The sequence below is a fragment of the Mesoplodon bidens genome, assembly GCF_964165515.1.
Source record: "Mesoplodon bidens genome assembly, chromosome: 15".
In the NCBI taxonomy this organism is placed as follows: Eukaryota; Metazoa; Chordata; class Mammalia; order Artiodactyla; family Ziphiidae; genus Mesoplodon; species Mesoplodon bidens.
The window spans coordinates 15,968,247-15,983,747 of record NC_138171.1 but is presented as its reverse complement, the minus strand read 5'-3'; the positions used below and the strand labels follow the sequence as shown (position 1 = coordinate 15,983,747).

Genomic DNA, 15,501 nt, shown 5'->3' with positions numbered 1-15,501 from the left:
CGTTCCCTCCTGTGCATCTCTGGGAGGGTTTCTGGGCCAGGCCCCAGCCCCATAAGGAGACGTTAACAAAGCTGACATCCAGGAGCACTCAGATCCTTAAAACTAAGGGCCTTTAGTGTCCCAGAGAGAAGTGCGTCAACACACAGCAGAGCAAGCCACGTTAGAAAAGCCAAAAACTTTTAATTTTCAACATGAGCTACATGGTCATGAACACAATGCAACGTGACCCGCTCCAACCCAGGGGCCCAGGAAACCCTCCCTCCCCCAAAAGCCTGAGGGGCTCCTGCTGCCAAAGAGGGAAGGCGGGGAAAGGTGAGTGAGTGGAGAGTGGGCCTGAGGACCAGGGGTCCTGCCTTCCTGCCACCCCTCAGGAGGCAGTGGTAGAGTGAAAGGGCTCCAGAGGTGATGCCTGAGGCCCTGTGTTCAAGTCTCCGCTTTGCCCTCACAGAAGCTATGCGTCAAACGGGCACAGTCAGTGCCTCCCCGTCAGGGTTTGTGAGTCAGGTGAGCTCATGGACATGAACGTTTCCCGTCCACTTGGAGATGCTGCTATACAGACACAGGGCCTCCGCGAGCCCAAAGGAGTCATTACAGGGCAACGGGGGATGGAGGTGGGGCACCCCAGTCCCCTGGGCCTGGCACAGGGCTGCTGCTCAATAAATAAATGCAGGTGGCCTTGCCTGACGCAACAGCCGTGCTCCAAGGGCAGAAGGGTTCAGAGGTGCCTCTGAACACTGAGGTGTGCCCGTGAGCTCCTGATATAAGGAGCCGGATGGCAGATCAGCTTGTAAAGTGCATGACCTCAACTCTCTGCTTCACCCCACGTTGAAGAAAGAGCTCTGAACTGTTGGAGAACTGAGTTCTCATCCAGGCTCAGCCACCAGCTCACAGTGGGACCTTAGCAGGTGCCTCCCCCTCCCAGGGCCTCAGCTTCCTCTTCTGTAAAATGGGGCTGATAACACAGGTGCCCACCGACTGCCCAGGGGCTCTTGTGAGGTTACACGCAAGGTAAAAGCACTTTGAAAACAAAAAAAGTTTGAAAAGCACTACAGGAAGATCAGCTGTTATTATATCTGCAGGTCTGGTGAGGATTTCCTTAAGATGAGGAGTACCACAGCCAGCTCACTCCCGCACAGCCCCAGGGAGGAACCAGTGTCTTGCCTCCCTCAGGTTGGTCTCGGAGGGGTTGTGGCCCCTTGGCGGGAGTCCCCACTTAGACATCAAGGCCTGGACCAAATCCTGCACAGCCTCAGTTAGGCCAGAACCCCAGGAGAGCGAGGTCTCTATGGCAACCCTTTCCTCCAAACCCGTGGCCAGAAAAGTTATTGGCCCAAGATGGAACCAAGCAGGGCTGGGTGGCCCAGGGCTTAAAGGTCAAAATATTTATCATGGCAGATGTGCCCTGGAGCGACGGTAGTCTGTCCCACAAAGGAGGGACAGTGGAGCCCTCGTTGTGGCTCACATGCTGAGGGGTCTCATCTTGGGCAAGTCACTTACTGATTCTGAGCCTCAGTTTCCTCCCCTCTCAGACGGGCTACAGTTGGCACTGCCCATCTTTCCAAGGCCCCTGGGAGAAGGACACAGAGAGAAGGGTGGAGGAAATATTGTGGGAAATGGTGGCCCCAGCTGGTCCTGCCCTGGCTCCAGCTCAGCCTTTGATGGGAGGAGGAGGCCCAGGCTGGGGGTGCCATAAACTCACAGGTGACCCCAAAGGCCTGTGATCTCTTTGTAAAATGGAAATGATTTCACCAATGGTCCCAAAGCCCCTTTCACTTTAGTGCGACAGGCAGATTCTGGAGAAGGAAAGTGGAGATGACTCCCTCCCACCGTACCCCTGCATGTGACCTTTGGCCCAGGGATTGAAAAAAGAATTGTCCCCTAGAGACCCCAGCCCCCCGACTCCTAATCCCCCCAACTCCACCCTCTCTGCTGTTCTCCAAATGGGGGAGTTTGAGCTGGCAAAGGATCAGACAGGAGCAGGCTTGAAGGTTCCCCAAAGCTAACGATGAGAAGAGTCACCCCTCCCCAAACCCCCATCCCTTGGTGAGGACAGACGGTGGTTCCCACGCCAAATGGTCGGGGCCCCTTGGAAGGTGGCCATGTGCTCACAACGATGATACAAAGAAAGAGGGCTCCAGCCCTCACTCCAGCCCACCCCTCCAGGAGGTGAGCTGAGAATTCACAGAACAAACAAGAAAGTCATTGAGGGGGGCCCTCGGTGACCACCCTCTGGATGTTATTGCTTTGGAGCACGCTCTCTTTATAAAGGCTGTGCAGACACCGGAGGGCAGGCTCACGCTGGGGTGCACAGACCGCACACCCCCCCCTCTCTGGTTGAAACAGCCAGGCTCCGCCCTGTCTTTGAAAAGCTACCCCTGAACTACCAGAGCAGCGACAGCTGGAGAGAGAAGGCGCTCTCCTGGCTCAAAATATTACGAATGGTGAGTAATAAACGAACGGCAGAAAAATCACACTGTTTTAAAAAAAACACACGGGGGAGGCGCTGATTCTGGGCCTCCAGAGCCCCGCTTCCTCCTGCCCCAGCCTTGGGATTCCAGCCACCACAATCCCAGGAAGGTCTGAAGGCCTCCTGGATCAAAGGGGCACCTCCATCTCCCCTTCCCAGAGCATGGGGGCGCTATACCTCCTCCAGAACTTTAAAGGGTGCCCAGGGCTCAAACAGGCTGAGGGAGGGGGCGCTCCAGGTGGAAGGAATCACCTGGTCAATAGCCTAGAGGGGGACTGGGAGCAAGGTGGAACTCAACACAGCCGGGCATCCCCAGTGGAAAACCACCTCCTCTGATGGAGCCCAGGCCCCCTCTGCCAAGGCTCACAGCCTCAGGAGTGCTTCCTAAATAAAATCAGTACCAAGGGTAATCAGAACATCTGAGTATCATGGGCAGCTCTGGCTACAACCCTACATGGGGAGGGGGAGGAAGGAGGGGGAGAAGGGGGAGGGCAGCCTCCCATGTGAACAAGGCTCCAGATCCAGGCCCAGGCCAGGCCATCGAGGAGGGAAAGGCTGTCTCCTGGAATGCACTCCATCTCCTCTCGTCCCGTCTGGGGACTCTGTAAGGACTCTATGTGAGCTAAGACCAGGCACAGGGCCTGGAACACTAATCCTACCTGGCTAACCAGGACTATGCCCTACACAGCAGGACTGGGTAATGAGGGGGGTATGGGGAGTGGGCGGCTGGGCGAAGGTGGCAGAAATGTGCTTCTAGAGAGGGGGGCCAGCCTGCGTCCTCCCCAGCATGCAAAAGGGCTTGTGAAGGCCCCAGGGAGGGCCCCAGGCCTGCTCGAGAAGGAATCTTCCAATTCTCACACTCATGCCTCTCCTCACTCTCTTTCTCTCCTTGAGCCAAGGTCACTGAGCCCGGGGCAGTGGGTTCTGCCCTTAGTACAGGATGGTTTGTTTAAAAAGACTAAAATTGGGGAGCTCTGTTGCCTCCCCAGACCCTTAGCCTGGAGGCAGAGGGCCAGACAAGATAACCTTTGACCTCATCCAGCAAGGAGGGATTCTCCTACTTGGGAAACCCTCGCCTGGGCACCACCAGTCCCAAGCCCAGCTTTCCTCAGACTCCCTCTCCAATCCCGCATCCCCAAAATTCAGAGGCGGTGAGCTCTCTGGAGCTAGGGTTCTCAAAAATCGGGGTCTCACAGCTCCTCTGCTAAAACACAGGCGACAAGAGCTCTGTCCAGCCCACTAACGGTTTGCAAACTAGGTTGTTGCAATCCCACAGAGGCAGGCAGGTACCCTGGGGGTCTGTGCCAGGCCCAGGGCACCCCTCCTATCCACTGGTCCCTGAAGGACCCCAAGTCCTAGAGCCACCATAAGAGGGGCAGGCAGGGGACGGACAGATGGACTCGAACAGGCTGCGGCAAAGCTCCTTCCACGGGCAGGTGGAGGGAGGCCTGAGCTCCTCTTCAAGTCGGGGGCCTGGGGCCCCCCGGAGCTGGCTCCGGATCCTTGCAAAGCTGCCCCACAGGCTTTGGGGCAGGAGTAGCTGCCTGAACCCGGTGCCGCAGGAAAGACACTTGCTGGTAATTGGCACCATGGAGATGGCCGCTGGGTTCTGGACTTGGCTCCGGGCAGCGAGCTTCCAAGGAGGCAAAAAGGGGGAGCGGTCGGACGGTGTCTGGGGCAGGAGGATGGTGTGCTCTGCCACCTCGGTCTTTCCTTTCTCCGGATTGCAGCCACATCCACCAGGTCAAGAACCAGCCAAGTCAAAAGTGCAGCCAATCCCACCGGGAGAGGGAAGGTCTCAGGGGATAGGAGGCAAAGAAGGGGTGAGGAGGGGCCCTGAGGGGGCAGGTCTCCCCGTTCTGCTTCCCCGCTGTTGGGGGGGGGAGAACCCCATCCTCCTCTGTTCAATGTGCCCCTGGGCCTGGGGTCCCAGGTCGGGGCTGGGCGGTCTCCAGACCATCTTGGGGAGCCCCTCCCCCTCCCTGGCACTAAGATCGCTCGCCGCAGGGCCCCACGGTGCTCTCAAGGGACAGCTGGGATGCCTGCCGGAGCAGGGGGCCCGTAGCTGGGTCCACCATGGAGGAGGTGGGGAAGAGCTTGTACCAGCCCACGGCCAGGGTGGTCAAGTCCAGCTCCTCCAGCAGTACGCGGGCCACACCCATGAACTGCTTCCGCTCCATCCGCCCGTAGTTCCCCCACACGATCACCTGCGGGGCAAGAGACACAGTGGTTCAAATCCTGCCAGTGCTGCTCACGGGCCCAGAACCAGAACCTGGGGTCACCCCACGCCCCATTCGTCTCCGAGTCCAGGGAATTCTACCGCCTAAAATGGCTCGAGTCCCACCACGTTCTCCTGGCTCCAGTGCCACCATTATTGGTCCTTGGATGACTGGCTTCCTGCCTCTGGTCTTGCCATTTCTTTCCATCCTCCACACGCCCCATCTCTGAGCCCAAGCCTTGAGGGCTGACCCTACATTATGAGTGTCCTACCTGCCACCCCAGCCCCCAAAAGGCCCTCTGCTTCCAGATCCTTGGAAACAAAGTTTTAAAAAGTGGCTAGTAGGACAGCTGCATGTAAATCAATGAAGTTAGAACACTCTCTCACACCACAAACAAAAATAAACTCAAAATGGTTTAAAGACCTAAGTGTAAGGCATGACACCACAAAACTCCTAGAAAAGGACTTAGGTAAAACATTCTCTGACATAAATTGTAGCGATATTTTCTTAGATCAGTCTCTCAAGGCAAGAGAAATAAAAGCAAAAATAAACAAATGGGACCTAATCAAACTTAAAAGCTTTTGTACAGCAAAGGAAACCATCAAAAAAAACAAAAAGGCAATCTACAGAGATCTAGAAAATACTTGCAAATGACATGACTGACAAGGGGTTAATATCCAAAATACATAAACAGCTCATACAACTCAATATTGAAAAAAACAATCCAATCAAAAAATGGGCAGAAGACCCAAACAGACTATTTTTTTTCCAAAGAAGACATACAGATGGCCAATAGGCACATGAAAAGATGCTCATCCCTAATTATTGGAAAAATTCAAAACTACAATGAGCTATTACCTTACACTGGTCAGAATGGCTATCATCAAAAAGTCTACAAATAATAAATGCGGGCTTCCCTGGTGGCGCGGTGGTTAAGAATCCGACTGCCAATGCAGGGGACACGGGTTCGAGCCCTGGTCCGGGAAGATCCCACATGCCGCGGAGCAACTAAGCCCATGCGCCACAACTACTGAGCCTGCGCTCTAGAGCCTGTGAGCCACAACTACTGAAGCCTGCGCGCCTAGAGCCCGTGCTCTGCAACAAGAGAAGCCACCGCAATGAGGAGCCCGTGCACCACAACGAAGAGCAGCCCCCACTCGCCGCAACCAGAGAGAAGCCTGCGTGCAGCAACGAAGACCCAATGCAGCCAAAAATAATTTAAAAAAATAAATTATATATATATATATATATAAATAATAATAAATGTTGGAGAGGGTGTGGAGAAAAGGGAACCCTCCTACACTGTTGGTGGGAATGTAAATTGGTGCAGCCACTATGGAGAACAGTACGGAGGTTCCTTAAAAAACTAAAAATAGAGCTACCATACGATCTAGCAATCCCACTCTTGGGTGTATATATCCAGAAAAGATGAAAACTCTAATCTGAAAAGACACATGCACCCCCAATGTTCATAGAAGCTCTATTTACGATGGTCAAGACATGGAAACAACCCAAGTGCCCATCAACAGACAATTGGCTAAAGAAGATGTGGTGTGCACACACACATACACACACACACACACACACACACAATGGAATGTTACTCAGCCATAAAAAAGAATGAAATATTGCCATTTGCAGCAACATGGATGGACCTAGAGAATATTATACTTAGTGAAGTGAATCAAAGACAAATACTATATGATATCACTTATATGGGGAATCTAAAATATGACACAAATGAACTTATCTACAAAACAGAAATGGACTCACAGACACAGAAAACAAATTTATGGTTACCAAAGGGGAGATGGAGGGAGGGAGGGATAAATTAGGAGTGTGGGATTAACAGACACAAACTACTATATGTAAAATAGATAAGCAACAAGAATACTCAGTATCATATCATAACCTATAGCAGAATATAATCTGAAAAAAATAACTGAATCACTTTGCTATACACTTGAAATTAACACAGTATTGTAAGTCAACTCTACTTCAATTTAAAAAAAAGTGGCTGCTACGTGTATAGTGTACATGGTAGCCTCCCTCCTTTTTTCCAACAGATTCTTTTCTGCAGTGCCTTCCTCATTTCTTGGTCAACCTCCTCTCTTAGGGTGGCCAGATGGATGGTCTGTGGCTACAGGACCCTCATTTGCTCTCCGGCACCTCAGGTTCTAACTCTGACCCTCTCCAAAGGTGGGCTGGCTTATCACGCATAGAGCCTGTTGTCTTAATGCACATGCTTTAGGGTCAGACATGTGCAGGTTCTAATCCCAGTGCTGGCTGGGTGGTTTTGGGCAAAGTTGTTTGTTTAGCCTCACAGAGTCTCAGAGTTCTTGTTTGTAAGTGGAATCACCCGCACTCAGCTTACCTGGCAAGCGAGGATCACAGGAGATAATGGATGTGAGAGCTCGCTGTAAGCTGTAAGACGTTCTTCAAGCATGCAGGGTAATATGCAAACAACATGGGCCACTGCTATTGGTTACTGCATGTCAGGAACCGTTCTAAGGCTAAACCAGCCTTAGATTCAACCTTCCCAGCAACCCTACAAAAAAGGATTCCAATTTCACAGCTGTTTAAACTGGGGCTCAGGGAGGTTAAATCATTTGCCCGAGGTCACTCAACTAATAAGTCTTCAACACCCCTTAGGCAGCTGATCAGAAGTTCATGTCTGCTGTGTGGATGGGTCTGTTTTCACTGGTGTTATGGGCTGAACTGTGTTCCCTCAAATTCATGTTGAAGCCCTAACCCCATAATGTGACTGTATTTGGAGACTGGTCCTTTAAGAAGGTGAGTACATTAAAATGAGGCCGTTAGGGTGGTTGTGGTTTTAACTGGTGTTGTGATAAGAACAGGAGATTAGGACACACAGCTAGACACCAGAAATGTCTGCATGTAGAAAAAAGACCATGTGAGAACACAGCAAGAAGGTGGCCATCTGCAGCCCAAGGAGGCCTCAGGAAACATAACCTGTGACACCTTGATCTCAGACTTCTGGCCTCCAGAGCTGTAAGAAATACATTTCTGTTGTTTAAGCCCCCCAGTCTATGGTACTTTGTTATGGCAGCCTTAGCAGACTAATACAACTGGCATTCCTCAATTGCAGTGGGTCTGTCCTGCTCTGACATTAGTCAGAAGGCTCAGTAGCAAGGACCCCATGTCAGATTTCTGTTTCCCCACTCCCTCCGCATCCCAGATAGGGATGTGCTCTGGAGCTTCTCCAAAGATGCTCAGGCCAAAATGCACAAACCTCTGTCCAGTGGGCCAGATGTGGGTCCCAGATGGTCTTCTGGTTGTTTTAAATTGTCTCTGAATGTCTTTAGACCAGAAGGGTTTTTCCAAACTTTTTTGACCAGTGTATACAGCAAGACAGACATTTATATCATCACCCAGTAAACACATGGGATTCATAATTGAAGCAAGTGCTCCACCAAATAAGACTTATCTTACTAAGACTTACCTTTCCTAGTCCTACCTCCTATTTCTTTCCTATTTCCTATTCCATTCCACTAAAAAAAAAATACTTGTTGAGACCCACTAAATTGATTTCACAACTCACTGATGGGTCTCAACCCACAAGTTGAAAGACTATGCCCTAGACAGGACCTAGGCTTCCCAGTTTGGCAAAAGTTCCACTGTCTTGAGGACTTGTAACACCTTGGCCCTACCCTTGTTTGCTCTGCCTGCCCAGGTTAGGAGCAAGAAATTGAGGTATAAGCTAGAGGTGTCCAAATAGCAGCTCTGAGAAAGCAGGCATATGGCTCCTGCAGGCATCCAACCCAGGCCTTGCCGACCCCATGATGGGCAGCTATTTCCAGCTCCAGGATCCTCCTAAAAGCCACGGAGCCAAAGACCTCTCTGGATCCTCCAAAGGCTCTCAGTCTATTGCCATTGTGCTCCATGCCAAGCCCCTGGACTCCAGAGGTTGGTGTTGGTGGTGGTGGTGGTGGTGGTGGTGGTGGTGGTGGTATTGGTGGTATTGGTGGTGGTGGTGGTGGTGGTGATGGTGATGATGATGATGATGATGATGATAACGGCAGCCACTTGTAGAGCCAAACTTGCAAATACTCTCTTCTCGCACAAAGCACACATTCCACTCTCACAGTACCATCATCAGTGGGCACTATTAGTATCCGCATTTTACAGATGAAGCAGCTGAGGCTCAGAAAGGAACTTGTTCAAAGTCGCACAGCAAGTTGTGGCGCTCAGATTAACCACTGTGCTCTACTTCCTCCAGGTGAGGCCCTGCAGGGAGCCCCCCACCCCCAAGAAGTGCCTCCTTCTCCCTCTGATACTGCACCCCGCCCCACCCCCGAGCCCCTCACCTGCAGGACTTTGCCCTGGGGACTCTCGGGAAACAGCAGCACCTGGTTATACAGCGGGTCCAGCGACTTGCGAGCGACTTTGGTCTTCTTCTTGGCAATGCAGATGCCGTTCTCTAGCAGGTAGGCTTTGATGTAGGCCGCTGGGGACAGAGGCCAGCAGGATGAGTTCTAGCCTGAGCCCCAAATGGTGGGCGAAGGGCGCAGCAGAGGGACCCGCTGCTGGGGATCAGAGTCCCCCCAGGGGGTCTGCAGAAGAGGTAACAGGGGCGGGTGGGGGTAGGTGGTGGGGTGCAGCCAGGGTTAGCTGGGGCCTACTCGGCCCCCTTGGGTGGTCCTGCCTGCCTCCCCCTTCCTTTGCTCACCCTTTCCCTCTCTCCGTCCCTGGCTTGCCCACCCTTCCCGGGCTTATATATTCATGGTTGATCCATTCACTCAGATGTTTGCTGAGTACCCACGGTATTCCATGAGCCCTACCAGGCGCTAGGGTAGAATCATAAACAGGAAAGACAGTCCCTGGCCCCCAGGAGCTCAGTCCAGTCGGGAAAGCTGACAAGGTCAACGGACAATTTCAATTGGGTCTCCAGAAAAAATCCTCAATCACCAGTTACACAAGGGTCACTCACTTTGGGACTGAGGGATCCCCCAGAGCTGGACCCAATTTTCTCTCTTCTAGACCCAGACAGCCCTCAGGACATCCCCACGGCCTCCACCCCCCACCTTGCAGACGGGAGGGCAGCCTCCACACCTGGCAGTGTCTTGGAGCCTGGCTTGGCCGTCAGTCCCCGAGCCTGGATGATGTCCACTTCGAGCTGACCGTTCCGCTCCTGCAAGCCGATCTCCACATCCCCTGCAGCAGGCCACAAGAGCTGAGACTGGGAAGTGGCTTGGGAGCTCCATCAGGGACTCAGCTCCTCCTCTCTGCTGAGGGATGAGATCCCTTCCCCCTGCTCCCAGCCCCAAACAAGACCAGAACAACTCCCACACCAAGCGCCCGGGCTCTGCGGAGCGCCTGGCAGGTGTGAACTGGGCTCCAGGCTGGGTGCTCAGCAGATGGAGTCAAGGCAGAGGGGAAGGAGGGAGGGACACGGGGCTTCTGGTGGGGACCACCCCCCAACATTTGCAACAGGTCTTGGGACACTCACCCATCGGCGTGGTGGCCAGGGTCTGGCGGCCCACAAACTGTGCTGGTCCCATGCTGCCCAGGAAGTCACTGAACTGGGCGTCTGATGCCAGGCAAACTCCCCCATAGTTAAGGCTGCGGGAAGAAAGAATGAGACAAAAGCAGACGTTCCCAGGGGCCGACTGAGGACTCCGATGACTCAGGCAATCAGCTCCAGAATGGCCCTCATTCCACAGGGATTCTGTCCACATCTATCACCCAGCCTCAGGCAGACCGCTCTCCTATCTCTGCCTCTTTTCTACTTTAATGGCCCTAAAATCTCAGCTCGGACTCCAAAATTCCAGGGCTTAGCTTCTGTGTCCTGTACCTTTCCCTGTCCCACCTCTCCTCGCCGAGCCTCAGGTTCCCCCTCCATGAAATGGGTATGGTGACACCCGCCTCTCGGGGTGGCTGTAGGACTCACGGGAGATGATGTATGTCAATGCCTGGCTCTATGGGTGAGAGCTGCGATACTCAAAGTGTGGTCCAGACCCCAGCAGCATCACCCGGGAGCTAATTAGAAAGGGAATTGAGGCCCACTCCACTCCCCAGCTGCTGAATCAGCAACTGGCTTTTAACACAAGCCCCAGAAGACGTGTTTGCACTGGACAGTTTGAGATGCACGCGCCAGTGGCTCAGCCTGCAAGGTTCGCACTTGCTCTTGCCATAGAGCTGCCCCATGTCCACTCGCCTTCCTTTGGGAACAAGACCTCAAATCTCCATTGGGGAGCCCCTTCCCCCAAGGCATTGATTCCCATGGAGAAGAGCAGACCTGGTTCCAGAGGCTGGCGTGGGCGCAGCCTAGCCAACCAAGCCGCTCCTTCCTTAGCCAGTGACTGGCTCAGAGCTGGGCGTGTGGCCCAATGCAGCTCACAAGAATCTGCCCGGGAAGATTTCTTCGAACTGTAGGAAGTGAGAAGCTCTCTCTTCCCATCAGATTTGAACCTGAGACAGAAAACTGGAGCCTCTGGCAGCTCTCTTGCTGCCGTCTGGAGCCCATGAAGGAAGACATCACACAGGTGGCACTGCGTGACCTCCTGGATCAAACTCTGCCTGAAGCAAGAGATACTTTTTTGTTGTTGTTGTTGTTACGTAAGTCAACAACAATTATTATTATTTTGCTGAAACCAATTTTAGTTTTTTCTTTCCCATCTCCTAGGTCTGTTGTATTTAATGAGATCACGCACTAAGTACCATGCCTGATGTGCCCCTATTACCTTTAGGAGCAAAGCATTCTCACAGGAACCTTGCCACAAACAAAGGAGGTCGGTTTTGTTTTGTTTTGTTTTGACCTTATCAGCATTATTCAGATGAGGAAGCAGGTTCAAGCCAACCTAAAGCCAGAACTCACAGGGCAGACTCAGCACTTGGATACAACACTTCTAAGGCCAACCTCAGGTGACTTTCCACCTGGGCATGTTCCAAGAGTAACAGCTAACTTTTAATAAGCACGTGCTGTGAGCTGGGTTTCACAGCAGCGGCCAAGGGCTTTTTGAACAGGAAGGGGAGCCTGCCTTGGGCCTCAAGGGCACTGTATACTTTGTCCCCCAGCCTGAGAGCAGCTGCCACCCTGCCCCCAGCTCCCTTCTCAGGGAACCTGCTGGGCTCTCGGCCTCTGGGGTCTCTGGTTCCACTCCGAGGGTGCCCCCTTCTGCTTCCAAACCACTCTGATAGTCTACCTTTGCCCCAGTTCTTCAGAGAGAACAATTCACTCATGGTCTTCTCTGCTTGTACCCAGCTCTTCACACCCTAGACATGACCCTTGGTGCTTGAACCACAGCTGCCTGCCTTTACACCTCCTTGCTAATTCACAAAACCTCACAGTTGGCAAAGGATATACCTGCTGGTTCTGCAAGGTGTCCTCCAAGCCAGCAGACTCCCTATTTCATAGATTGGAAGACTGAGGCCAGGAGTGAGAAAGACACCTGTCTGAGGGCTATATGATGGCAGTGCCTTCTACTATACGAGGCCATGGCCCAATTCATGTCACCCAAGGCTATGTGACCTTTATGTATAAAATTCCAAGCAAGCTGGGGGAAGAAACAAGACTCCGTGCACAAACAACTTACCATTCTGCTGAGCAAACATATTGCCCCCCAAAGAAACAACTAAAACAGACTACTGTCTTCTTATGAGGCACAACCAGTCCTCTACCCGTCCACCTCAGGTTGTGGGAGACCAAGGGTCATCAGAAGAGAGGAATCACTGCTGGCTGCAGGGGCCCAGAATGGACCAGGAGAGGAGAATTTGAACTGGGGGTCAAAGGATACACAGGGTCCAGCAACAAGGGGAGAGGAAGGAAGGTCACCTCCCACATACTATCTTCTCTCTGTCCTGACCAGAGTCACCAGCAGAGGGTCCTGAGTTCCTCAGGATGGTGAAACCACAAGAGTAAAGGAGCCTAGTGAGGAGCAGGAGAGTGTAAGTACTTCTCTCTCGCCCAGGAGGGTGACTGAGACCAGGCAGGGGCAAGAGAGGCTAGTTCAGGACCTTGGAGAAGGTCTATGTTGCAGGTGTATACAATGTCACAGAAGACAGGAAAGGACAGAGATCCAGGAAGGAAAGAGGGAAATCAACTGTTTTAAGCTTTTGGACATTGAGGAGAAGAGGACTGTATTTAGCCACGGATGACTTATAATAGTAAAAATGGAAACAACCTAAATATCTGACAGTAGAGGAATTATAAACACGTATTGGATTAAAAAAAAAAAAAAAAAAAAGACGAGCATAAAGGAGCCTGGCTGGGTGCAATGACCAGAAACACTTGCACTGAAGTCTGCATGAGCAAAATACAAATGTCTGTATTAAGTCACTGTCATTAAGCCATAGGTCATTGATTGAAGAGGCTAGTTACAGCAACTGGTTTGACTAATGAATGCAGTGACCCTGTCCCCTGGCCAGAGCTGATGGACCCAGGGTCAGACAGCTGACCCAAGCTCAGTCAAGCAAAGACTCTCTCTGGGAAGTAAAAGAGAAGCCTGGAGACCAACAGTCATGAGAACTGAGCCGTGTGAATGGCCTGTCCTTGAAAAGAGCCCCAAACTACTAGCCACCCAGTCCTGTCCACCCAGTTCTTTCCTCAAGCACGTGCGATGTCCCAGAATCATTCCAACAAATTCTGTTTTGACTTAAGTTATTGGCAGAGTCAATGAAAGGATAATAATTTGAGAGTTTAGCCTGAGTACTTTTCACTTTCATGACTTCCTACTACCTGCTGCCACCCTTTCCCCGTTCAGGCAGGAGCCACGGTATCCTAGGTCTACCGCCTCAGAGAAGGGATGACCCTGTAGGATGCAGAGAACAAGACAGTCAGATTCTTAGCTTTTGAGTTTCAAATCTAAGAAGCAGCAATCCCGGAAGGAGGTGCAAAACCTGGCCGTCCTGCCCGTGAGTAAACAAACCAACCCCAAAGCCCCAGCCTGGGAGAGCAGAGGGAGTCAGGCAGGGAGGGAAGAGAACTGAGGAAGGTCTGGGTCCCCAGGCTGGGCTGGCAGTGCTAAGGGATGATGGGAAACTCCACAGAGGTTTGAGGACTCGTGCCCATGCTTCTTATTGGGTGGAGCTGAGAAAAGGGCGCGATGCTTTGCAGAAATGTTGTCTAGTGTCTTGTCAAATGACTCTGGAGCATCTCTGAGGCTCTGTGTGTCCCTCCACACCCTGGAGAGGAGCACATGTTCCCACTGCACCTGAGAGAGGGCCAAACTAAGATACGGCAGAGTAGTATTGGAACCCAGGCAGTCAAGCTTCCGAATCTATTATCTCTACAATTATGCAACGGTGTTATAGAGAAAGTACGGAAAAAATAACTTAATTACCTGGGGACAGAAATGGATACCCGCTATGCTTGCAAACCCAAAGAACCTGAATTAACAGCATGAAAGCTAAGACCTAGACTCGCTCACAGCTGGTGACCTGGCCTTTCCTCCACACCCGTTTGTTTTCCACCCCAGCCTCCTGAGGGTCCAGAATCCATTCTCTTAGGAGGGTCTGGGCTCTAAAAGCTCAAGAAATGGCGGTACCTCGTGGGATCTAAGGCACTGAAGGGGCCCAGCCCTGCAAGGCAGAGCAAGACCTTCTGCAGCCTGAAACTGAAAGGTTCCTCCAACATCGTCATTGTCTGCCCCTCAGTTCCTGGTGGGATTCTGAGCAGACAATGGGGAACTGGCAGGCCTGGTGACCAGCGGTGATTGTTTATAATATCTGGGTGGCAGCCTGATTTCCCCATCCCAGGGTGCCTCGCTGGCTGCCAAGGAACCAGGCTGACTCCCCAGAAACCCTGAACGGGTCGTCCCATCCTCCATGGGGCTGGAGGGAGGAAGAATAAAATGGAGGTAGGTCCCTGCTGGCCAGGGGACCAACTGCATCAGAGACCCCGCTCCACCTCGGGGACTCCCCTGGAGAAGGACGGAAGGCAGAGGATACAAAGTCAGAGGTGATCCTACTCCTCGCTGGTCAAGTGCCTGCTGTGTGACCTCTGGTCAGCTGCTGGTGGCTCTGCATTTGAATCTTCTTACCTGCAAACAAGCCCACACCTACCCTAGAGACAGAGTGCAGCCCTTCCACTGGTGGGTGCCTGTGCTGTACCAGTTTTAAATGTTTTGAAAATCTCTGCTTATAGGATCCATTCCCAAAGGGGTAGGAAGAGTGTGCTGAATTAGTAAATGCCACAAACTTGCTGCTACTTAGACCATGCCTTATTCAGTAGGAACTCAATAGGTGTTTACTGCCAAACCCTTGGGCTGGCCCCAAACTGGGAAAATATACTGGTTGAGACTGAACTCAGCATAATACAGACCTTGGGTTCCAGGGCTGTGCAACCTGAGGTAAGTTTGGTAATCTCTCTGAGCTGCATGTATAAAATGGAAATAAATTATAGTCACCTGGCTGAGCTGTTGGGGAGAGTCAACAGGATGACGCAGGCAAGGTGCTTGGCAAAGGGCGTAGCACACAGCATCTGCTGAATGAGTAAAGGACTGAGATGCCGTGGCTAGCGGGTCCCTGCTGCCTGGCCTGGGAGAGCCTCTTTTCCCTCTCTGTGGTGTTTTCATGGCACTTCCAATTCCAGACCTATTAGGAAGTGCAGCATCTGGATGCCTGAGACAAAGAGCCCAGGTCATCTGGGGCTGGGTGGAAGGGGGAGCAGGGTGGCTACAGCAGCTGATTCTTCCAAGGGACACATGCCACCAGGCGGAGGCAGAGACCTGAAACAGGATTAAAACCTCTGTTCTGCTGACCTTTTATTTTGTGTTATTGGTGAAATGAGATTTCCTGCCTTTCAAATCCTGTTAGTTTTGTTTGTGGAGCTGAAACCCATTTGTCTTTTATTTT

At 52.1% G+C, this 15,501-nt stretch overlaps 1 protein-coding gene across 1 annotated transcript in view; it reads right to left on the bottom strand.

The window, feature by feature from the left end:
* Positions 1-4,189: 4,189 nt before the first annotated feature.
* RIMS4 (regulating synaptic membrane exocytosis 4) overlaps positions 4,190-15,501 on the bottom strand; it is a gene marked incomplete at its 5' end in the record, with an annotated part of 62,426 nt that continues 51,114 nt past the window's right edge. The window contains 4 exons of the mRNA XM_081256854.1: positions 4,190-4,674; positions 9,015-9,154; positions 9,760-9,861; positions 10,157-10,269. Of these exons, the coding sequence (XP_081112980.1) occupies positions 4,456-4,674; positions 9,015-9,154; positions 9,760-9,861; positions 10,157-10,269 (574 nt within the window). The 3' untranslated portion in view covers positions 4,190-4,455. The remainder of the gene's footprint in view (positions 4,675-9,014; positions 9,155-9,759; positions 9,862-10,156; positions 10,270-15,501) is intronic.